Genomic DNA, 26341 nt, shown 5'->3' on the forward strand with positions numbered 1-26341 from the left:
CTACTTGGAAAAGGATCACAAATTTGAAGGCAGCCTGGGCAACTTATAAGACCATATCCCTAAATCAGAAAAATAAAACACAAATCTTGAGAGATAATAGAAGAGAAATAAAAGCTTGTAATCCAACTCAAATCCATCTCACAGGATGAGATGCTACTAAGATCTGGGATTGGGGTGAATGTGGGAGATTGGATGAGGATGCTTCTTTAAAAGCACCCCTCTCTCCTTCAGTGTTACTTGACTATCTTCTCAGCTCAGATTTTGCCTTCTTAAGTCACCTTTCCTGATGAGTGGGCCCACTCCCTAGTCATTCTCCATTCCCTTCCTTAATCTGTTTGCTAAAACTATGCTACTTACAGCTACAGTGTGCCTTTGACTACCATGTATCCCCAGGGGCCAAACCATGATCTCACCCATTGTCCAGACTCCAAATTTACAGAATTCATTTACTGAATAATTATTATCCTTAAAAAATCAAATGACCTAATTTAAGATGTATTTATGTTCTATAAAGTTAATGTATTTTTTTTTCTTTTACTTGAAAATTTTGTGGATGATTGTTTAAGATATTTTCAGGATGACTAGGAGTTGTTTTGCTGTGGCTCAGCTTTTGAGCCACATCTTCAGTAAGATAATATCTAGTCATTTTGTGACTGGGGTGTCACCATTCTAGTCACTTCCCAATGGTTTTGTGCATTTCATTTAATTTTTAAGCATATTCGTTATTCAGTTCGTTTATGGGTAAGAATTTAGAACAAAAATTTGTGAGGATCAATCACAAAGCTATGAACACATAGCTTTGATTTTTCGGTAAAATTTGTGAGTCCATAGCATTCTGATCAACCTTGTGCTGCTCTGTAACCTTGTAGTTCTCTTTCTTCTGTGTTGAAGAGCTCATCTTCCTGTTGTCTAGTTTCCTGAAGCAGCTTCTTCTTGAATTGAATAAACATCAGTGAGGTGTTGTTTTTTTTTTTTCATATTGATGATATCAATTTTGATGTCATTGTGATGACAAATTTCTGGTGTGTTCTACCTGGAAGTACTCAGTTGAGGAAAAGAGATCCAGGCACAGTAGTAAGCTACTGCTTAGCTACGCCAGGAAAACTACTCTCTTGCCTCTGTGGCACGCAGAGTGGCTGACCAGGAAGGTGCCAGGGGCCATGCTAGCTCCCAGTCTCCCCAGATGCTGCAGACAGACAGATTTTTTTGTTATGACTCAACTGCTTTTGAGATACATTTTCAGTAAGACAATATCTAGGCATTTTTTTTTTTTGACCCAGGGACTGCCATTCTAGTCACTATCAAACAATTTTGTGACAGTAGCAAGAATCTTTTCTTTTTTCAATTTTGGATTTAGTATCTGAGTACTTCTACTGTACATGACCTTTCTGAGATATGGTGCTGATCAAGAGTATCTGCCAATTCCTCCGAGGAAGACAGGCTTTCCACTGCAGGGAGGTGTCCCTTTCTTGGCCTCACTTGCCTTGATATTCTTCTTTCTAACTTTGTCCCTGGCAATGGTCTCGTTGGCTTCATCAGTCTTTTCAGTATTTGCTTTTTCTTTTCCACTATCTTGCAAGATGGGAAAGAACAAAGTCTTGTATTTTTAGAATAACTTGGAAGAAAATTATACATTTCTATCATGTCACATTTCATGTTGTATATTGAAAATGCGTCCAATTTTGAGATCAACAGAAAGTTCATTTCTACAGAGTTCTGTCTACCAAGGGATCAAGCGAAGTTTATGATACTCATAACCAATAAGAATTGACTAGGGCCACGAGAAACTGGAAAACTTATGGAGGTGAGTCTTGGTCTGAAACTACCTGTGGGAAATATTGGGCAGAGGAGGCTGAATACCTAGCACTCTAGAGAATCATAAGAACTGATCTATGAGAATGGCTGCACTTCCTGGTGACTTGCCTGTGGCACTGAGTCCCAGTGTCACATGAGATAAACCTGGAGGGTCTGTTGGAAAAGAGTTAGGGAGAGGAAGAGTTACGTGTAAATTCAGCCGTCTTCCTATGAAAACCAATTAAATATTTAAAATGTTTAAAAATATACAAATATATTAATCACGTTGATATTTTACTATTAATTTTCATTCATAATTATAAAAGTATTTTGGCATATGAATTCTGACCCTAGCTAATATGTATGAAAACAACAGAATCCCTAAATGGCATGTGCATCTTACCATTGATAGCTTATCCTTTGTAGAATGTCACATTTTGCAAAGCATTTTCGGAAGTCCATTACCTCATTTGATACTCATAAAGGCCCTATGTTTAGATGTAAATTGGTATTATTTCTATTTAATAGGGAACATTAAGGCACAGAAGGGTGAGTTAGTTGTGTACCAATTAGACCCAAAACAATCAAATCAAAATCCTGTGTCCCTCCTTCCTCAAACTAGCCCAGTGGTTTTCAAAGTGTGGCCCTAATCAAGAGTCTCAGCAACACCTGGGAACTTGGAAATGCAAATTGCAGGCTCCAGTCCAGACCTAAGAAATTAGAAGTTCTGGGAGTGGGCCCAGCACACCTAATTAGTCCTCCAGGCTACGCTGGTCCCTGCTAGTTTGAAACCACTATTCTAGTCCACAGTGACTCTGCAACCCACAAGAGTAGTGTAAGGAGAATTTCCTTTGGGAGCAAGGAACACATTTATTTCTCAAAATTTCCTTGATTACTTTATCAGTCATGCACATGTTGGTAGACAATTCATGGTCACACAGCTGTGGCCCTTTGGCTTACACTATTGGCACTATAATATTACTCCACAAATTGTTTGATTCTTTCTTCTTTTTTTGTTATTGGTTTGATTTATGAGATGAGTCAGAAACCATTTTCTTTTATAAAATCATAATATTCAGAGCCTATATGGTCATCATAGTTTAAGGCCAAGGGAAAACAATCTTTGTGCTAAAATCAAACTAATAATATTTTTGTTGTTTGTGTTTTAACTAATTTATGCTTTCTTAAGTTTTTTTTTTTCAACTAAAAGAACTCTATAAAGAAAATATAAAATAGAGGGCTGGGGTTGGGACTCAGGTAGAGCACTCACCTAGCATGCATGAGGCACTGGGTTCAATCCTCAGCATCACATTAAAAAATATAAAGATATTGTGTCTACCTATAACTAAAAAGTAAATATAAAAAATATAAAATGGAAATCAGAACTATAGATTTATTATGGCCTTTGACAAGGATTTTTAAAAACAACTCAAGGAATAAAATACTGTATTTCATTGAATCTTAAGATTCCATCAATTGGAGCACTAATTAATTGTGTGAGCATTATTTTATATACTGCTCGTGAGTTAGGAAAACATGGCCAATCTAACAATGAAGTACCATCAAGCATAAGTGGCATCCAAATTTTTAGACATGTTAAAATATGAAAAACTACATCTTAGAATTAATAAAATACATTCCACAATTCAATGTGCAGCTGCAGTTGCCATCATCCTCCAGGGCTAATTTTGCTTGTGTATTTTCTTTCCATAAGCAATGTTTACCAGGTCTCTGTTATGACACAGGGTAATTTTGCTCTTCAAAGATAAGCAGCACAAGCCTAGTCTAAGTATTGTTTTATCAGTAACTAAATACTGCAGATGGAAATATTCTTCTACAATTTGGTTTCTGAGTTGTCATATGGTGTAAGAAAGCAGGTAATGGAGAGAGAAAATGGAGGAAAGATAACAGTAAAATATGGAGCACTCAGCCACATGAATAGATCTTTGGGTTGTCACTTACAAATGAAATTATTTTAAAACCTAAGATAGGTTATGTTTTATATGCTGACATTTTTCTTTCTTAATTAGCTGTTTCTCATTATGTTAGTAGTTAAATACATATAAGTGAACTATGTTGCATAAATTCATAAATGTTTTGCAGATCCACTCCCTGCTTTTTTAGCATGAGCTATGTACTTGCTGGAGAATATAACTAATGACATACTGATGCATGGGAATTTTGAGCCAGAATCAGATCCTGACTGTCACACAGAATACTCCACGAAAAATAAGAAATACAGCCTCTCCAAACTGGTAATATGCTAGAAAAGCTCTGCTTGTATTTTGATTTGGAGAACTTAATTCAAATAAGAAAATCATTACCATGAAATTTTCTATATTTTCACAATTTAGAATAAACTTCTATAGTAATTAAAAACTCTACTCACTTATTTGGGATATTTTTAGTAACTCTAAACCTGGTGGAAAAGATATGAAGGTGAAGATCAAGAACAGGAGGTCAAACTGTGATTCTGTTCTTCTTCAAGCTCTGTAACTTGAGCAAGGTACTTAATTTTTTAAAAAATTATAAATTTAATAACTATTAAAACCTCTTTAATATTTTCTGGGTAATATAGTAAAATAATAATAATAATAATAATAATAATAATACATTCTTAGTATTACCTTGTTTAATCATAAAACTGAAATTAGATAATAGAGAAAATACTGTGCAAAGTGCCTAACATAAAGTAAAACCTCAAATATTTCTATTAGTTTTTATTATTCTATCATCAATAACAACACTAATGGGGTGAAATTAATGTTTTCTGATCAACCAAGAAAATAGTTTTCAAGAGGTTGCAGTCATTCTGAGGGCCTAGGTCCAAATTATGACATTGGAATTGTCCTCTTGATTTGTTTTTTTGGATAGTTTATTATTAGCAAGTACATAGCACACTATTGACTTTTGTATTTAGTACTGTATACTCCAACTTTACTATATTCATTTATTGGTTCTAACAGTTTTTATTGAATTCTTTGGCATTTTCTATATATGACATCATGTCATCTGCTAATAGAGATAATTTGACTTCTTTCTTTCTGATTTAGATGCTTTTTATTTATTTTTCTTATCTTATTTCTCTGGTTATAACTCCCAGAAGAGTTGGCATCCTTGTCATGCTCCTGATCTTAGAGGAAAAACTTCCCACTTTTCACCATTGAGTATGATATTAGATATATGTTTTTCATGGATGGTCTTAATTGCATTGAGGTACATTCCTTCTATACCTAGTTCCTTAGAAGTTTTAATCATGAAAAGATGCTGAATTTTGTTGAATGACTTTTCTGCATCTATTGAAGTGATTATATGATTTTTCCCTTTATTCTGTTAAAATGGTATATTTATTACACTTGTCAATTCCCTATATTGAATTATCCTTGCATTCCATGAATAAATTTCACTTGATTACATAGTGAATGATCTTTTTAATGTGATATTGAATTAGGTTTGGTAGTGTTTTTGTTAAGGATTTTTTTTCTGATTTAACTGTGTTTATCTATCATTCTTAAGCATGTTTATTTTATGTAGCTCACTTGTTAAAAATATGACTGGATAATTTATTCTATATCAGAATATTAAAAATGTTAAGCATAAAGCACACCTCCTTATGCCAAAACAAGATACAGAGTGTTTAGGAAGCAATGAATGAGGTATCCTCATTGTAAAATAATAAATCCTTTATTTTCTTTTAAAAAAACTAACATTTATTCCAATGGCCCCTGGAATTATACAAAGTAGGCACACTTACAGGTATAGAAATATGAAATGAAGGCACTTCTATAACTAAATTGACTTTTAATTGAATGGACAATACAATTATATTTACCTAGAATTCTTTGTTGCTTCCTGGGATTTCTGGCCATCCTCCAAGTTTTGTTCAATTAAGAATCTAAAGTATCTTCCAACAATATTTGTGACACATATTTTGTATTCAAATACACTATATAAATGCCCAGACTTTTATTGAATTCTAGAACTGCCAAAATGATATTGAAAATAAAATTAAAGCTATTAATTCATAATATTTAATCATTTATTCCTTGTGTAATAGGAATAATTGTCATCTCTCTACTCTTTATCCCATTTCTTTCTGATTAAGAAACTAATTTGATTACAAAGTTAGTGAGGGACAAAGTTGAGACTTGAACATAGATCTCTGACAACCAAATAAGCTCTTCTATACTCTAATTCTTCATGCCTACTTCAAGTTTAATATTTTAAGGATTCAATAATATCCCACTACCATGCTTCTCTGAGCAAGAATGAAATGAGTTTATCTCACCAATTAGAATGTAGCAGGTGTTAACAGCTGGACTAGACACTCTTATCTAAGGCCACTGTTATAAAGGGTAAATCATTACATCCCCATTTAATCCTTATAGTCTTTTCCATATAATTTCTATTAAGAGAGATGAATATGTGATCCAAAACAAATAAACAAAAAAAAATAGAAGAGGAGGAAAAGGAGGAAGAAAAGGAGGAGGAAGAGATGGGGGAGTAGCAAAGATAAAAAAATAAAGAAATCCTAATTCATATAACATTAAACATAACAGGAGCATCTATATGTTAGCATTCTTCCTTTAAAATATGCTGTGTACCAGGCCTTGGGCTAATTTCCAAAAATACAGTGCAGATGTACAAAGAGGGTTTAATATGATGGTAGAATGCTTGGAATTATCAATGCTGCATGACATTCCCCAGTTTTCAACCCAACCTAAAAGCACAGAAACTGACAAGGCTTCAGGCTGACTCTTCATGAAGAGTTATCTGTTAGGTGTCTTCTAGACACTCTTTTCTCCACACTCATTTGCTGTGGTTTGATACTGGCATTCTATTATGAGAAGATAAGACATCAATTCCTTAGTTACAGATCAATAGTAAAAAATACAACTGCCAAAGAGACATATCACATTAACTGAAATACATTTGCTTTAAAAAAGTATAATCATACAATAAATAAAATACAAAAGTAAATGTAATCAGGTTCTTTATAGATTTTAATAATGAGAAAATTAGAGATGTAGGACAGCCACTGGCAATTTAAAGTAGATATAGATTCACTGGTGAGAAAAAGAGAGAAAAAATAAGTCAACGTCACAAAAATGCACTTTGTGTAAATGGACATAGCTCAATCAATATTCAACTGCTTGGACAAATTATACATGTAGATAGAAGGCAGTTGAGTTGCATACTGTATATACACACAGGATGAAGCCTATACATCATTATTAACAGTTGGCATAGACCAACATAGCCTTATATTTTGATAAAACTTGTGTCTTGGCATTCATTTGTAGAATGAATTAGCACCTAACTTTTTATAAACTTGTGTTTAGAACAGGTTAATCAGAGAATTTCTGTGTTTACCCCAGGATAACTCATAGCAAAGCCTGAATTCATTTAGCAATTATTCCTCAAAGAATGTTCTCTACCTGTTTTTACAGACCTTCTTAGGAATAAAAGAATAGGAGGATTACCAAAAGGAGTAACTCTCTGTCAAGTAGAAGACAGTAATTCAAGACTCTAAGATATGCTATTTGATTTTTTTCCTCCAACTAGTATTTCTCAAAAAAAACCTATGTATTCTCCAAGGGAAATGATTTATATTTCAGACTATAAGCTATTTACTAAAGGAACATATTTTATATAAAAGGAACCTATTTTTTATGAGACACTATCATAACATAAGGACTTTTGCATTATCCCAAAGACAGAAAAAGTTCTATCCACATGATAAAAGCAATTTGTACACAGGAATTGACTTCATATACCAAAGAAAGTAGAATGCATTCATGTGTTAAACAGAAGAAAAAAGGATATCTTGTTATAAAATGAATTTGAACTACAATGGTAAAGTGTCCTTGGGTTCAATCTGCAATACTGGGGAGGGGGATAAAATAAAAATAAAAATTGCTGGGTGTGGTGTTGTACTCCTTTAATCCCAGTGAGACCAAGGGAGGAGGATGGTAAATTCAAATTCAGCCCCAGCAATTATCAAGACCCTGTCTCAAAAAAAAAAAAAAAAAAAGGAAGTGCTAGGAAGTGATATTGACCTAATTATGTTGTCACATTTTGTACTGTGTGCATGTAATAATAAATCCCATCAGTATGTACAACTATAACATGCCAATAAAAATGTGAGAATAAATATTTTTTTAAAAATGATTTTGAATTAATGAACCTAGTCTGTTCTTGTTTGTTTAAATTGACAACACTAGAAAGCCAGTTGGGACTGCAATATGGTGAATCAATGTTATTGTTTGAACCTGGTACTGAGTTGTCGTGGAATCTTGTTTTTTTTTTTTAATTTATTTTTTAGTTGTAGTTGGACACAGTACTTTTTATTTATTTATTTATTTATTTTTATGTGGTGCTGAGGATCAAAGCCAGTTCCTCAAACATGCTAGGTGAATGCTCTATGGTTGAGCCACAACCCCAGCTTGGAATCTCCTCAAACTGTAACCTGAAGACAATTCTATCTGAACCAGCATATTTAAAATGATAAACTGATACCTGCAAGATAAGTCTGACACTGGGCTTAGGGCAAGAAATAAAGCTACTTATTCCTTGAAGGTTGGAACTTAAGCCTGGTTCTTAAACACAAGAGAGGAAGGATGAAAAATGCACTAGTCACAAATCCGTTGAATTTTAACCACGTCTATATTCAGGCTGGGACTTTTGACATAGACCTACCTTTCTGTTTTGGTTTTCTTTTTATTTATTTTTTAGATTGCTAACTAGATGTATAAAGTAAACCAAAAGTTCTGTTGTTTTACTTGCCCTCTCTTTTTCTTTTGGAGATATTAAAAAATTATTTTAAAAGATTGATTCAAGGTGCTAAAAAAATAAGACTTAAATATGTCTGACATAATAACCTCAAAATAACTCTCTAACATTATTCAGTGTTCTACTAGGAACACAGATGAATGTAGCCAGAATCCAAAAAGTTTAGGAGAGGAATTTGCTTTTGTATCTTATACCTACTTTTTTATGTGAGTTTTTTTTTTTTTTTTTTTTTTTTTTAAGCTCATTTCTAACTTCATTTTGGGACTCCCTGCAAATGGAGGTGATTTCTGGCTTGGAACAACAGGAGCCCAGTTTTAATTGCCTGTCCTGAACTTTCAGACTAAAGTAAGAGCCTGGTGGTTAGGAAACAAACAAAGAAAGCCAATGGTGAACCACTGGGGGATAACTGCAGAGCTGCCCATAAACCCTGGCTTCTACCCTGTTAGTGTGGCAGCCTCACTAGAAAATAGCGCCAGCAAACTAAAGCCTACAGGAGATGTTATAGACAGCGGCCCAGTAGTGAGGCTCTGTTGTTAGTGTCTATCACAGGCCCTAATAGTATAGATAAGGGTCGTGAGCATGAATTTGGCCACTGTAGAGTGTGCATGCAAATTCTCTAACATGCATTTGATAAAATGAGTTTGTCTTTAATGGAAAAATCTAGTAAATGCATCAAGCAATTTCATCTAACTACAAATTCAGGAAAAGCATTTTGGTTTTAACCCTGGCTATTTCAGATGATTAAAAAAAATTAGTTTCCTTATCTATGAAACATGTGAATTGGTTTGGACTGCCTCTCCTATAATCTCTTTGGAGTCTAAGATCCTCTCTCCTTGTTGAGTATCTATGCCTTATCAATAGGCAAATATTCAACAAATGGGCAATTGTTACATCATCTAAAACGTGCATCTGTTTGCTTTTCTTTTCTTTTTTTAACTTTTTATTTGTTTATTTATTTATTTAACTTTTAATGTGGTGCTGAGGATCAAACCCAGTGCCTCACACATGCTAGGCAAGTGCTCTGCCACTGAGCCACAACCCTAGCCTGTCTATTTGCTTTTCTTAAGAAACAGTCACCCAACAAAAAAGTGTATGGTTTCTGGAGTAGAAAAGATATTCAAGGGAAGAAATAGATATGAAGGGGTTAGATGTGGGGGGAGAGGGTAAAGATTATATTCAGATTTACTCTGGGACAGAAAGCAATGAAGAGCTCTCCCCAAATGTATAACAATGCAAATGGATTGAAAAAAAAGGTTTTATTGCATTCTTCTTGTTATTATTTGGCCTTTAAGTGTCTTCCAAGATTCACATGTGGTAAATAAAGACTTAGTCCTTAGCTTGGTGCTATTGAGAAGTGGTGGAAACCTTACGAGCTGGGGACTAGTAGGAGATCCTTAGCTCAATGGAAGCATGCCCTTGAAAGGAACTGTAGCACCCTGTTTCTGTCTTCTCTCTTTTGCTATCTGGCCATGAGGTGAACAGTTTTGCTTTGTCACACACTCCTCATCATGATGTACTGCCTCAGCAAAGACCCAAAAGCAACAGGTTAACCAACCATGAACTGTAACCTCCCATACTGTCAGCCAAAATAAACCTTTCTTCTGTAAGTTGATTATCTCAGGTATTTTGTTACAGTAATGGATTAACTGATACTGAAACTAAAAGTGGTAGAGTGGTAGAACTCATATTTCTTACATTCATAACCAAAAAAAAAAAACATGCTACTACTACTTTCTATTCTACCTTTCAAGATGACATTTGAGATTTGAACTAGATTTGGCAAAAAAAAAAAAAAAAATGAGCAAACAAAAAGATTAATCCCTTCCAGCTAGTTTTCAGAAATGGACATGTTACAACTTCCCCCTTGGCAGGGAAAAAGTACTGAAAGATTACCATTCCTCTCCCCTGAGAGATATTTTTGGATCCAATGGCAAAGGGCACCTTTTATAGATTTCTTTCTTTGCTGTCCATGTGTTTTGTATTGTTTGGGTTTTTCTTAATTTGGGGTACTTTATTTATTTTTATTTTTTAAAATTTAAACTAAATTATTCACCAGTTTTAACCCAAGTGAGTTTTATCTTCAATTCAAAACTGACATCTACTTGAGTTGAATTCCATGAACAACAACAAAAAAGGATCATAAAGATAGATTTGACATAAGCAAACACCTCTTTATTCAATTTTAGCAAAATTATGCATTATTATGTTTTTTTGTCTTTGTGGAGTTGCCTGTTTTAATATGTTTTCAATAGACAACAAGGCACCAAGAACTCTGAGTAAATAATAGATGTTAAAAATAGCTACTACCTAACAATGTTACTGGAATAATTAGAGTACAGAAAACTCTCTCACATGAGCAGCCAACTAAAAACAAAGGTTGGCATGATGCTGTTTCTTTGGTTCTTTTCAAATTAATACAGCACACTTGTTCCAAACTCATCTCTCTCACTTAAAATTATTTGGGTTGTTTTTGTTTTGTTGATTTTCAGCTCTCCCTAAAATATACAATAGTGGTTCCTATTCTTTGTGCAATTTTACATTTTTTCTTTTATAGATACCCATCCTGCCAGCATACATTTATATGCATGAACTATACATATGCCTTACTTTCACACCCAGAGCAAGGAAATTTCTTTCTTAAAGAAAGCCTCATTTCTAGCCAAATTCCATTGAATTGTGTTATTTAAATTTAATATAACACCAAAATTCATTTCTTGGTTTGGTGTCTGGTTACTACAGAACACAGACAAAAAGTTCAGCTTTGCAACACAAGAGAACACTAATAGAGACTCCGAGAAGTTTTCATAGACCTCACAGAGCCTGTGAGCAAGGAGACTACACTTTTGCCTTTGAACCTGGAAGGGCATAACACTATTGAAAAATAGCTATCTCCACACCATGTACAAGGAAACAAAGACAAAGACTTCCATTCTTGCAGAAAAAAAACCAGTAGCTTTTCCAGCATATTTTAAACAGAAGCCCTATCACTTCTGTCTTTAAATGAAAAATGGGACTCCTGAAAGGTATAAAGGTCCTAACATGTCCCACCAAGTTCACTAAAGAAACCATTTAACTTTGTTTTCCTTAAAGGCCAATTTTCACTGAGACATGAATCTGACAGAGAAATAAACACCATTTGAATCATTTTGGTCCAGTAAATCACCAAAATTTACTGGACTTGTGTGAAACATATTGTCTTTCCAAAATCCTAAAAGATGTTATGATAGCATAGCATTTCATAAAGTCCTGAATGAGAGACTTACACTTTGCTGTCACCTTGTACCCCCCCAGAGGAGGGGTGTGGCCTTCTAATGCATCAAATCCAGCAGAAACCAGGACCATGTCTGGATCAAACTCTTTGGCCACAGGCATCAGGACAGTCCTGCACAGTAAAAAGGCAATAGTCACACATGGGAAATGCACATATTTTTAAAATTGTTTCAGTGAAAACAACTTGGCACAACTTTCAGAACTTCCCAGGAATAAAGAAAATGGGTAAAGAAAACACCATTTGAATGGATCAAAAACACATCATTTCCTTAATATTGCATCACTATTATTTTTGCATTCCAATTCAGCCTTTTCTCTTTTATCTTTTTTTCTCAGAATTGAATATACACACATAGACACACACCCGCATTCTGCAGGTACATTCTAAAACCCATCATATTACATGCACATCTGTAGCTGTTTTATCCTACTGCCTATTAAAAAAAAAAAAAAGCCTTCTTCTTCCAAGGGAGTGACTAATGTTTTACAGAGGAAAATCGAAGCTTTAGCAAAAACCTAGCTTGCTCTAGTTAGTGGGAACTTGGTGTAAATTTGAACTATAAATTTCTTTTGGGAAAAAGTTTGCTTTCCTGACTTTTTTTTTTTAAGAAATATTTTAAAATATTTGTCATGGTAGGGGGTGACTCTTACAAAGGAAAAACACAAAATTCCTTAATAGAATCCAGACTATAATGTTAAGTGAGTCCAAGGTCAGACACACCAGGAATGTGGCAGCTCATCCATGACAGCAGCCCCTGCTGGCCCCACTCAGACACGTCAGCACTTACCTCTCCAACCTTCTCAGAGCCCCCAACCCTCTCTCATCATCATCAGTTTTGAGGGAGAATGATGAGTGGATGCCACAGGACTTGATAAATTTAAAAAAAAAAAAAAGTCACCCAGGCCTGAGACCATCGTGCCAACGTACAAATTCAAAGACTTTAATAAAATGGGAGCAAATGTACACTATCATGGTTTTAAAAGGAATATGATCTCTACGGTGTGTTTCTGAAAAATATCTAAGACAAATATTAAAGTGGTTTTTCTTGAGCAGTGGAATAATTCTTTTAATTTTTGTGTTTGTAAATTTCCCAGATTTTCTACAATGATCATATATTAATTTTACATTTAAAAATAAATTTCATGTCATAAGTGAGAAGTTGTTAAACTTAGAAAATAAAAAATGATGTCAATAAACTTTATCCAGAGATGTAAATTAATTAAATATTTCAATAACTTTACTGCGATCGTGCAAATTTTATCCTTCAAGCTTATAAATGTACATGTTAGATGATTTCCATGGTATTCCTTCCAATAATTGGAAGACCACATAAAACTGAATAGCCCATCAGTGAAACTTGTAAAACCTTAATGTTATTTACTATGTACAATTAAATTCATTATTTTTTTCAATAAAATTAAGAATTTCTACTATAGCTCTATTGTTTGAAGAGATATATTGGATCCTTTCCCTCGCCAATAACATCAGCTCTTATATTGTAAAAAGTGTCACATATAACTAATTCACTATTTGTCATATGAACAAAATAGCCATGAGTTGTTGAGATACTGGAGCAAGTTTTTTCAATGAAGCAAGAATGTTTTATCAAAACTCTACTTAGTTTTATTAACCCTAGGTACTTTCTTGGAGAACAAATAATTTGATTTTTGTCTTAAGTAAATAACACCTTTGTTGGATCATTCCTGCATTCACACACATAAGGGTTTTACAATTTCACACAGGTTTTCAAAATGTTCCATCTCACAGGACTAATCCTATACATCTGAAATAACTCAAGAAAATGACAGAAATTTTTGAAAAAAAAATGACAGAAATTTTTGGAAAAAAAAAACACATTATCTTATAGACTCCTTTCACCTAAAATAATACATGCCTACTATTATAGTTTGTTGAGTAGTAGTATGTTGAATGAATTAGTTGTGCATGATTAGATCAGGGCAGTGTGATATTATACTCTAAACCATGCTGTTAATTATGTACTAACCTATATGGCAACAGATGTTCATAGATGGTGATGTTGGTGAAAGTTTATTCGTTCATTTTAACAAACACATATTAAGTACCTATTATGTTCCAAACACTGTTTTGGCTTAACGATGTGCTCAATTTTGAACTGAATCTTATTATATTTTCCTATTGCTGACATTAAACTCTTTCTTGGCAGCCCCCTCCCCCGATAAACTGATAAAATGAAGACACCTCAGATCTCTTCATTTTTGCAATGATTTTACAAATGTACATGGACCTGTTTGCATTCTTCTATTTATGACACTCTGGATTGATGTTTATTCAAATAATCTAGGGTATTTATCTGTTAATGGTTTGAATATCTTTTCCAAAATTCATGTTGAAATTTGGTGACTATCGTAAGAGTATTGGCAGGGGCTCTAAGAAATTAATTATTAGGAATTAATGAATTCATGCCGCATTATGGGCCTGGACTCTGACAAAAAGATGTTCTCCTGTTCTGTTTTGTTTTTTCCGTCTTTTCCCACTTGCCTTTTCACCATGTTAGGACAGCATGGAGGCCCTGGCCAGACACTGGCACCAAAGTCTTGAACTTCCTAACCTCCAGGAGCATCAGTCAAATAATTTTCTGTTTAATATCAGTGACCTAGTTTCAGATACTCTGTTACAGCAACACAAAATGAACGAAGAGGATGTCGGAAGGACTAAAACACTTGCACTCGAGCATATAGTGGGAAGAATAGAAAACTTTTCTTAGAACAAACCCTCAAATTCATTTATTTAACGTTTACTCTGAAGGACTGCATCTTCTGGCTGAAGATGGCTAACAAAACATATGTTTGCTACTTATCTTTCCCAATATCCTACTAAAAAGGAATATAATGATACACTTATGAACTCATGGCTTTCACTATATATCAATTAAATAGACATAGAAATAACTTTAAATGTATGCATATGTATAGATTTTCTAATAACAATGACACACCTGTAACAAGAAACATACATACTTTTCAGATTTTGTTTTCTAATTTTAATCTCCAATAAAAGTATCCAGGGATCCTTGAAGTGGTTGATTCCAGGACTGCACTCATAGAAAACAGAAGGAGACTCTAAGGCATCTTGTCATGACATGGTTAAGGAAATGCTCAAAAAGGAAAGAGAGGATGTCAACAGAATTTATGAACCAATGCAAAAGAGCTCACAATGGCCAAAGCTAGAAAAATGTTAAGAAAAAAGTTAAAAATTATACTATGGATCATATTCATAAAATCAAGTAAGTATTCATGTGTCCATAGTATGATAAATAAATCACGGAGTGAAAAGAGATAGAAACAGTAAGAAAATAACTTTTCCTTACAGAAAAATATCAACAAACAACTCTGGAATAATGGGGAAAATAGAGACATCACTATTTGAACAAGACAGAAATATTTGATGGAGGCAAGACTTATGGATGGATATATAAAATAGAAAACATTATATTTCTATACTACCAAAATATCTATCCAAAGATATCACACTGGAAAAAAATTAGATACTTTACAATAAAGAAGACTTGCAGGCATTACCTTAATTAAGTGAGCAAGGTTAACATTTCCAGAGATATGGCCCTTTGGGTCCATATTCCATGATAAAATGTGTGAAGAAAGGCAGATTGATTCTGTGGTATTCCTGCTACAAATATATAACCTCAATTCTAATGATGGTGAAACATCAGAAAAAACAAGGTCATTTAACAAAACACTAATAGTATTCTTCAAGAATCATGGCCACAAAACAAAACAAAAAAAACAAAAAGCAAAAAAAAACAACAACAACAACAAAAAAAAAACAAAACTAAGGAATATTTAGACTACTACCAAAGGTTGTAAGACCAAGGAAGTCTGACATCTAACTTTATGTGAGGATTGAATTTGATTCAAACCCCAGAAAGACATTAGTGGAAAATTTACAGTCCTACATATAATTTGTAGTTTTAACTAACAACATTATACAAATATCAGTTTCTTAATTTTGATCAACTTATGATTTCTATAGGTTATTAAGACAAAGAAAACACTACCATTTTGAAAACTTTCCTATAATTCCAATATTATTTACAAATAAAATGTTGACAAACATCAGATTTCTGAAAATATTTAAGAATAAGAGAGAATGAGGGAGATGTCAACAAACAGATTTTTAATAAATATCCAGAAGAGGGAAGTTGATGGGAGCATATTAAAAAAAAAAAATGAAAATGATCATCCTACACATGATCTGCTATCAGGGCCCACAGAACAGGTGAGATACACTCTACCTAGTGGAGCCCCACTGAGGGAATAGGCCTGGTGAAGGGAAAGAGAGACAGGGCTGAAAACAATTTAAAGAAATGACAGTTAACAATACCAGGCCGGGTGCCATGGCCCAAGCCTATAATCCCAGTGACTCTGGAGGCTGAGGCAGGAGGATTTCGAGTTCAAAGCCAGCCTTAGCAACTTAGCTAGGCACTAAGCAAATCTGTGAAACCCTGTCTCTAAATAAAATACAAAACAGGGCTGGGGATGTGACTCAGTGGTCAGGTGTCTCTGAGTTCAATCCCTGGTATCCCCCCCCTCAAAAAAAAAAAAAAGAAAAAAGAAAAAAGAAAGAAAGAAAGAAAAGAAAAGACTATCTTGATTACCTTTTTCTATGCCAGCAACCAGGGAGGACATTCAGATTCTCTTTCTTGTGGAAAAGGACTTGGTAATCAAAGCTAAGGCTTCTCCTGTAGTTATCAGTGCCCCAAATATAGTCCTTCTTATTTGGTCATTTAAGGGAATTCAGAGGCCATTAAATACTTTTTACAGTGCTAATCCTAACTTGGGGTTTAGCAGAAGCAAAGGGACTTCAGCTCTAATACACTGTAAATCCACTGGATCATTTATGTGATCCCTGGGAAAGAAGACACCAGCTACTAATTCCTTAAACACCAATGGAAAATCAGGGATTTCTTGACAAAGAAGGAGATCCAGTGGTATGGGAGGGCGGATTAAAATGAACATTTAAATGACTAGGTAAAACAGAGATAAGTAAAGAAATAGAAATACTATTCTCAGAGAAACACAAGAAAATCTTTTAGTTTCAAAACAAAGACATGTTGATCAATCAAAGAACTATGGAAATAAAGACAAATGACAATCACATCTATTAACAAAATAATAGACGTTCTGCAAAGTAAAATTCTCAGAAGTTCCAAGAATATACTTTTACAAAGAAAGGAAGTAAATCAAAGAAATGGTAATACCTCAAGAGGAAGCAAATATGTAAACTATACAGTAGGTGAGAAAATATGAGACAAATGATCATTGCAGAAGCCTTGTATTTGAATAATAGAAGTCCCTGAGAAAGTCAAGAAAAGAGAGGAGAGAAAACTATCAACTCACAATAATTGTTAATGATTTTTAGGGACTAAAAATACCAAGTCTATGACTTAATAAGTCTAATGAATTTGAAGCTGTTTTAAAAATGCAGCCTTTGACATAGGCTCGTGATCTTCAGACAACCCAAAGATCTTGAAGAAAGCAAAAGGATATCCTCCAAAGAAAAAGATAGCAACAGACATGTCTCATGAGGAGTATAGTCAATGTGTTTTCATTCTGAAGGAAAATCATTTTTAAACTTTATTTCTACTCCCATCCATTACAGGCTAGTATTTCAGTATGTCCTTACATAAAAAATACTTTGACAGGGAAGGACTTCCAAAGCACCTTTTCTAAAAAACTCAAGAATGTACTTTTGCAAGGAAAGAAAGTAAATCAAAGAAGCAGGCATTGAGCAAAATAGTTGCTATGCCATAGAAGAATAAAGAAGGCCTACTCTTGGTTTTCATGTTCATTTATTTGCTAGAAAACAAGTGATTGAAGCAAAACTCGTAGCATACATGGTTTTTGTTTGGTTTTGTGTTTTTGTATTCACTGACCTCCGTTGATTCTGGCACAGTCTTCTTGAACAACCTTCCTCCTTCTTCCTTGCATATCTCCATCCCAGCTGAGAGGACACTGAACTTATAAAAATAAAGGTAAAGGCTACTACGAAGGAAGACATAGATCATATAACTAGAGACTGAACATACTCAGGGAAAAAGAATCCCATCTGCGATATCTTTCCAGTCGATTTGGAATCATTGATTCAGATTCTGAACTTCCTCAGTTGGAATTGGATCCCTGGAACGACTTCATCTCTAGTCACTGGCCAAACCATTGGCCACACTGACATTGAGTCCCGTGCAGGCCTGTCCTTAAGCTGAACTGCACTAGTCATTTCCCAATGACTCACTCCGGCAAATGGGGAGTGAAAGAGTGAGATGCTACCCACTCATCTCCTGCTCAGCTACAAGACAGGAGCATCATAGAAGAGCGGCTCTGGCTTCCTGCCTGAAGCTCAAATTGTAAGGCATTCAAAACACCTCAGTCTACAGACTTCCCCCAAACTATGCCTGTATTCATTCAGTGGCCGCTTACTGAACCCCTCTATGGAAAGTGCTGAGATGGAGCCGGGATACAAGGATACAAATAAATTATAACCGTGCCCTCAAGGAGACTGTGAATTCGAAGGAAAACTTATCTTTGAGTTAGGTGTAGGAAAAGCTCAATGCACACAATGTTCCAAGAAACAGGAGTGTGGGCGACCTGCAGGGATGAAACCATACAAGGAAAGCTCACCAGTGGGGACATGAAAGGTGAGAGATGTTAGTGTAGGAGGTTGCCAGGAACAAAAGTAGAGAAGATGATTCAGCTGATGGAGGGCAAGGGAGAAGGCATGGAAAACTGAAAGGGTGTGGATGAATCGTTTGCTGTGCATGGGCATATGGTGTACATGGGGATGCAATGGAAGAGGAGGCTACAGGACCAGGTGATCTAAAGCCACATGCCTGAAATGGAACCAGGGGAGCCTGCTGTTGAGCCAACTGGGGAGGAAGGACTGTGGGCAGTGGCGAGTGTTCCAAGAACTGGAAAGTAGACAACTGCACAGTGCTTCACACAGTTACAAAGTTCAACACATTCACATTTTTTTTTTTTTGGCTCAGTAAATCTTTACCAATTACCTATGTTGTGCCAGGCACTGTCATAGGACAGGGTTCACAGCACAAAACGTCCTGATTGGTCTCTTGCCTTGATATAGTTTACTTTTCAATAGGGGAGAAAGTATATAAACAAGCAAGCATGTAGTAAAGACTAAGGAGAAAAGTAAGTCATGAGAATATATGGAAAACTGCTCAACATCTCTAGCAATTAGAGAAGTGCAAATCAAAACTACACCAAGATTTCATCTCACTCTAGTCAGAATGGCAATTATCAAGAATACAAGCAACAATAAAGGTTGGTGAGGATCTGAGGAGAAAGATGGGACTGCAAATTGGTGCAACCACTCTGGAAAGCAGTACGGAGATTGCTCAGAAAATTTGGAATGGAACCACCATTTGATCCAATTATCCCACTCCTCAGTCTATACCCAAAGGATTTAAAATCAGCATACTACAAGTGACACAGCCACATCAGTGTTTATAGCAACACAGTTCGCAGTAGCTAAACTATGGAATCAACCTAGTTGCCTAACAGATGAAAGGATAAAGAAAATGTAGTACACACACACACACACACACACACAGTGGAATATTACTCAGCCTAAAAGAAGAATGAAATTATTTGCCAATAAATGGATGGAACTGGAGAATGACATGCTCAGTAAATAAGCCAATCCAAAAGAATCCAAGGCTTAATGTTTTCTCTGATATGCAGATGCTAATTCACAATGTGGGGGATGCTAGGGAAGACTAGAGGTACTTTGGATTAGACAGTGGAGAGTAAAGGGACAGGAAGAGGTAGAGGGGGGAGAAGGATAATAGAATGAATCAGACATTATTACTCTATGCACATATATGATTATATGACCCGTGTAACTCTACGTCATATACAACCAGAAGAATGAGAAGTTAGACTCCATTTAAGTATGATGGGTCAAAATGCATTTTACTGTCACATATAACTAATTATAACAAATAAGAAAATACTAAGAAAAAAAGTAAGTTATACACAAAGTCACAGGTTGGCACAAGTTTAGATATGTGTACACAGAGAAGGTCAGTGGAGGTGGTAACAACAGAGGAGAGAGTGGTACTGTATGACACAGGAGGCAGGTCACTGCAATTATGAGCAAAGAGCAGTGGCCAGAGAGGAGAGCTCCAGGAACCACCCTGACCCTGTAGCGTCTTCCAGGTATTCAGAGCATCACAAGTATGTCACTGCAGGTGACACCAAGTGCATGACAGGAAAAATGGTTGAAGAGAGGTCAGAAATGTGGCAATAAAGCCAGTTCCTGTAGGGCTCTGGAGGCCACCATAGGACCCTGGGTTTCATTCTGAATAAGAAGGAGAGCCTGGAAGTTCTGTGTAGGGAGTGCCCTGATCTGATTCATGCCACCTCCGAGATAGCAGACTTGTCCCTCTGAGTCATTTATCATGGCATATATATAATGGTGCATATGTGAATTATAGGTGAAAATCCAAAGTCTGCATTTTTTATAGTCTAGTTGTAGGTCATGGCTTAAAAGCATCAGATTATAAAATCAGACATTTTAAAATGGTGTAAGTACTTCTGTTGATTTTTTAAAAAAGATTTTTCTTTAAAATGTGTACATTATATCATGCACATTTCCCCGTCCATTCATACATGTGGGTGCATGAAGGACAAAGGAAAGGTGCTTGCAAGGAAAACTCTTCCTGACCGTCTGCACCTGGACAAGTGGCCAAGGCAGCACATCAAAGAACATCAGCTGAACAGATTCCAGGCAGCTGCTAGGGCTGCCGGGGCTTCAGGACATCTGCCAGCACCTCACTGACCACTGGACGGCGGTGGGGAAAGCACCAAATGAAAGGATATTATCATGGGCATCTCTGGAAGAGGGTCAGGTCTGGGAGCTGTGAGGACATCAGGCACAGCTGGTGCTCATCTCAGCCCTAACCTGAGTAGGTCCTGTTCTATTTCCTTAGCTCAACTTTACATCTCCTCACACCCCAACACACACACACACACACACACACACACACACACACAATTTCATTGCTACTTCTCGCTTTTACCACCCTCCCTTTTCTTATTGCCTCAATTCCCCATCTTTGGCAGCTTCCTCCACTTCCCCCCACACCATAGCCAAACTATCAAATACTACTGTCTACACTTTTAAAACATGTCCAGGAATGTCACACATCTCCCAAGTCCTCATCCCATCCCATCACCTGTGTTAGCATCCTCACTTCCTGATGAAGACCACAGCCAAGACAGAGGCTCCCTTACTGCCTTTTATCCCCCTCCCCCTGCTCACAACATCTCAGCATGACAGCCATCAGGTCCACAGGTTTAATCAGACCTGCATGATGTCTCTCAGCATAAAGCAAAGCCTTTTATTTTATTTTATTATTTTTATTATGGCCTACAAGTCTCTGTCTCTTGCCACTCTCTGCCAGGATTCTATTTACATACATGCCTGATGCACTCTGGAAAAAGTGCATCAGGCATGTATGGAGGGGAACCAGGGATTGAACTCAGGGGCACTCAACCACTGAGCCACATCCCCAGCTCTATTTTGTATTCTGTTTAGAGACAGGATCTCACTGAGTTGCTTAGCATCTAGCTTTTCCTGAGGCTGACTCTGAACTCGTGATCCTCCTGCTTCAGCCTCCGGAGCCAATGGGATTACAGGCATTCCTCACCATAACCAGTTGCAAAAAGGGATTTTTTAACAACAACAACAAAATATGTTTTTGTAGTAACATGTGCCTCACATCAAACGTACCATTTAACTATTTTTGCAATACAGTTCAGTGGCATAAGGTACATTCATTGTTATGCAACCCATCCTTCAACTCCAGAAGGGTTTTCAACTTCTCAAACTGAAACTCTGTGTACATTAAACAATTATTCAAAAACTCACATTTCTCCCCTCCCTTAAGGCCCTGGAAACCACCATTCCACCTTGTTTTCTGTGACTGCAAATTTTTTTAAGGGTGATAAATTATTGATTAATTTCAATCATCTTGAAGTTTTTCTTTTTTTCCCCGCCCTTCCTTCCCTTCTCTTCACTTCTTCTTTCCTCCTCTTCCCTTCCCTCTTCCGTTTCTTTCTTTCTGTTATTGTAAGAACACTTAACATGAGGTCCACCTTCTTAACAGAACTTTGGGTGTACAATATGGTATCGTTATTTACAATGCTGCCCGGCAGATCTCTAGAACATATTCATGTTGCATAACTGAAATTTTACACCCTTCAAATGACTTTCCATTACCCACTCTCCTCAGCCCCTGGTAATTACTATTGGACTCTCTGCTTCTATGAAGTGGACTATTTTAGATATCTCATATAAGTGGAAATAATGCAGTATTTGGCCTTTTGTGACTAGTTGATTGCACCTAGTATAGTGTCCTCAAGGTTCATCTATGTTGTCACATATGGCGAATTTTCTTTTTTAAGGCTAAATCATATTCCACTGCATGTAAACACTACATTTTCTTCATCCAACTATTGACAGGCTGTTGGATTTGGAGAACTGGAAACTTGTACACGGTTTCTGGGAATGTAAAAAGGTGGAAAGCAGTGTGAAATGTCCTCAAAAAAATTTAAAAAAAAAAAAATATATATATACATATACCATGAACGTCATGTGATTTAGCCATCCCACTCTTGAAGATTTATTCAAAAGATTTGTAACTGGGATCTCTAATAAATACTTGGTCTCCTCTGTGCATGGCAGCATTGTTCACAGTAGTGGTAGGGAGTTTACCCTGACTCTTCTTTCTCCCTAGAAAGCTTCTTCCTAGGTGACTCTCTCACTTCTTTCAAATCCTTATTTATCTATTATTTTTCTCAAGACTTTTCTCTTATACCTATCACTACCTCCAAGACTCTCTTTTGCCTTTCCCTTGTAACACCTTCCAAAAGGACACACACAATTTACTATGTTCACTGTTTTTCTGATTTTCCCACTACATGCAAGCTCCCCAGTGAAAGAGAATATTTGCCCCTTTGTTTCCAGATGCATCCCAGGATCCCAGAAGGAGGCCTATTCATGTCATGGTAGATATGCAAAAAGAAAAAAAAATAGTTGTTTTCTGGGCTTCTCACTCTTCCTCAAACTCTGCACTTTTCACAGATATATCTAAAATGCTTCTTTTAGTGAAAGGCTGCTCACATTTCTCTTGTTACTTCATTGTATATAAGTTTTTTCTTTGTGTGTCTTAGTTTCCTCAACTATACCATAGGCTGGGGAGTTACCTAACTGATGTTCAGAGGCAGATGCAGCTGTCACATACTGTGACTGATTTACGTCCCAGAGCTCGTATGTCAAAGGAGCATATTTTCTCATTTTCTTTCTCTTGCATTTGATAAGAAGAACCATTGCTTGAAGCTCGGCATTCCTTCTGATCAAAATCTTTGTTACATCCCTCTCACGAGTCTACACGCTCAGGTACAGAGCAAACCACTTTTACTCTAAGAACAAAGTTTACATACACTATAGTCCTGGAGAAGAACTATTACTCCTTCAGAGCTTGGAGTCCTAATCATGACATTTACTGAGGTTTTTTTTTTTCATTATGCTAACATGCCAATGTTGATTATAGTACTTTGTGTTTTTGAAGAAATTGAACCTTGATAAAAATAACGAACCTATGTACAAAAAGCACATATGTATTGTAATAAAACCATACATTCTAACTAGGAATATGCATATGTGAGTTTTCTTATATATCAATATGATATAGTCTAGAAGTTCATTCTTTTTGTGAGTTTACAATATGATATTTAGTAAGTGTATATTGTTTTGGTATGTTAAAATGCCAATGCTAATTTTATAATGATGCTTTTTATAAAGAACATATATTTGAAGTGATTAAGGGACTTTCCTTACCTTAGGAGTATCAGATAGCATCAACATTTTTACTAATTCAGAAATACTGCCTAATACTGCCCTGAATTGAGAGCTGGGAGATACTTTTTCAACCGTTTCTCTTCTAGGTTTTGTGATATTGCCAGGGAGTACAGTATTATTTTCTTTATAGTAACATATTTGGTGCTCCTCTTAATGCAAAATGATGCTGTCTCTGAAGGTAAAATTCTACATTTAAGCATACTAAGCAGCATGAAATTTTGAGGTTGCTGTCTATCAAAATAGATAGAGATTCTTGTCGTATTAGCATCTAAAAGCTAAATGATATAATAAAATGCTCAGATTCTACTGAAGTCTGGTCTAGAAAAATCAAAACACCAGAATTAGATATGCAAAAAAAAATAGTTGTGAGGCATGCTTAGAGTTTCTAGAAGTGATTTAGAGTTAATATTAAAATGTTGTTGAAACAAAAATTCTTTTGCTGAGAAATATAGAAAGCAATAAATTTACAAACATCTGCATTTATAAATATATTTATGTATTCTCCATCCCAGTCATTATTGTATAAAAGTATATAAATGCCATGTATATTTTGCCATATTCCAAAAATGTGGCAAATATTTTGTAACAGCAGTTCTTAAGAAATGTTTTGTTATAATTCCAAACATAGGTCCAGTAACTCACAGATGGTTTCATGTGTATATGTTTAAAAGCATTACTGAGAAAAATCTGCATATTTGTAAAGGTGAGGGCTAAAAGGGAATAAGGTCTATCTCTTGTTCTGCTGCTATCCAGTTATAGAAGGCTGAGTCGTAAGTGGTCAATGCTGAGCCACACTGAGAGGTGGGAGAGAAAAGGGTCTCCTCAGTATCAAAATCACCAGCAACTACCAGAGTAGAAGTGATTTTTCCTCATGGTGCCCACAGTGGGTGCCCCTAGAGATGTTAGCTGAACATCTCTGTAGGCAGCTGCATGTCTCTCCTGTCTATCTTTATTACCCCTCCTTCCTTCCTTCTTTTCATTCTTTTATTTTTTTCCGTCACTTAAATCAGTTTAAATCCAATTTATTCTTAAAGGACTTGAAAAGAATCTAAGATGGGGGGTGCGGAATTCACACGAATGAGAACACAAATTTTTCAACTTTGTTTCCTTAAGATCAACTGGATAACCAAGGAAGAAAGTACATTCAAAGAACGTAATCCACATGTTATGGGCAAGAGAGGCAGAACAGGCTCCAGCAACATGCTTCTTTCCAATTCTTTGTTTATTTTCATTTCTATAGCAACCTGGTGGTTGTAAAACATTGCCATAATGAATAGAAAAGAGAACACAAATGACAGAAAAGTTATTATGACTGAAATTGCAGAGAATCGTTCAGAGAATGAGATTCTGATTTTCTTTTTTAAAATGGGCTGGTGGCAGGAAAAATGTCAGCCTGAGTCAATAGTAAGTTGTCCTTCCAGAGGGACAATAAGATGTTTGCGACACGTGAACTCTGGAAACTTAATTATGTGCCCATTTCTTGTTATTACTTTCTTTATCCAAAAAAATCCCTGAAGAGATTTTACTACCATCGAATCAGTCATAAGGATTTTTCTGCTTTCGGTGGGGTGCAACACGGAGCTTAGTACACATATTGCATTTCCCATCACCCTAGGAGCAGCACAAAATATTCTTTTTGTAGAGTTTCAAATGGGCCTCTCTTTGGTCTTTGCACAAGTGATTGCATTCCATAAAACATTATTACACAAAGCCAGAGAACCCTGGCTAAAAATTAAATTCAGTATTCCAATAAAATCATACATACACACTCACACACAAATGCTGGTCTTTATATTCTCCAAAAAGAGAAGAGGGAACTTTGGAGACATAAAAAGAAAGAAAAAAAAAGGTCAGACTTTGCTGTAAGTCAATGTTTTGTGGTTTATAGAATTCACAAAACAAATTACAGCATGACATCCTTTTCAAGGAACTGTTTGTGTCTTCGGAAAAAGTGTGTATTATTTTTGGTGAACTCTACCTTTTGATGTGGCCTTTCTGAGGGAGACAGCATCATCAAGATTTTTTTTTTAATTGAATAACAATGTGAGATGAACAAAACAAAAGGCAAGCTCATTTAGTAACTTAAATCCTTCTCCTTCCCTGAGGCCTAACCAGAAAAAGACCAAGAAAAAAGAAGAAATGGAGGCCTGAATGGAGTTCTGAAGCTTAAAGACAGGCTACCTCTCAACCAGAAGAGCAGGCCAAGCTCCTTTAATCTATATCTAAGATGACAGGTGAACAGGATTCATCCAAAAGCTAAGGAAATAGTTCATTTATGTTGAGGGAAAGTTAACTCTTTCCTTCTAGCAACAATAATAAAATTATCATTTTAGCAGTATACTCTGTGCCAGGCAGGGAATTATGCAATCTATATGCTCTTAATGCTGTAATGCCCACAACAGAACTGAAAATACATATTTTGACCTCTACTTTTATAGATAATGAAACTGACACTTTATGTATTACAAGATTTTGCTAAGTTGATTAAGCAAATGACTGGCTGAATTGGAATTGCTCTGAGGATCCAGACCTTTCTGAATCCAAAGACCA

The 26341-nt window shown here is 35.7% G+C and overlaps 1 protein-coding gene across 22 annotated transcripts in view; it reads right to left on the reverse strand.

Moving 5' to 3' along the window:
* Positions 1 to 26341, reverse strand: part of Hdac9 (histone deacetylase 9) — an 860512-nt gene that overhangs the window by 113873 nt on the left and 720298 nt on the right. For 21 of the 22 annotated variants that reach the window (XM_078040000.1, XM_078040015.1, XM_078040005.1 and 18 more), the window contains one exon: positions 11850 to 11968. In XM_078040000.1, coding sequence (XP_077896126.1) covers positions 11850 to 11968 — 119 coding nt within the window. Of the gene's footprint in view, positions 1 to 6779; positions 6861 to 11849; positions 11969 to 26341 lie in introns of those variants that run through there. The other variant, XM_078040018.1, reaches the window with a different exon arrangement.

Source organism: Ictidomys tridecemlineatus, chromosome 2 (assembly GCF_052094955.1).
Source record: "Ictidomys tridecemlineatus isolate mIctTri1 chromosome 2, mIctTri1.hap1, whole genome shotgun sequence".
In the NCBI taxonomy this organism is placed as follows: Eukaryota; Metazoa; Chordata; class Mammalia; order Rodentia; family Sciuridae; genus Ictidomys; species Ictidomys tridecemlineatus.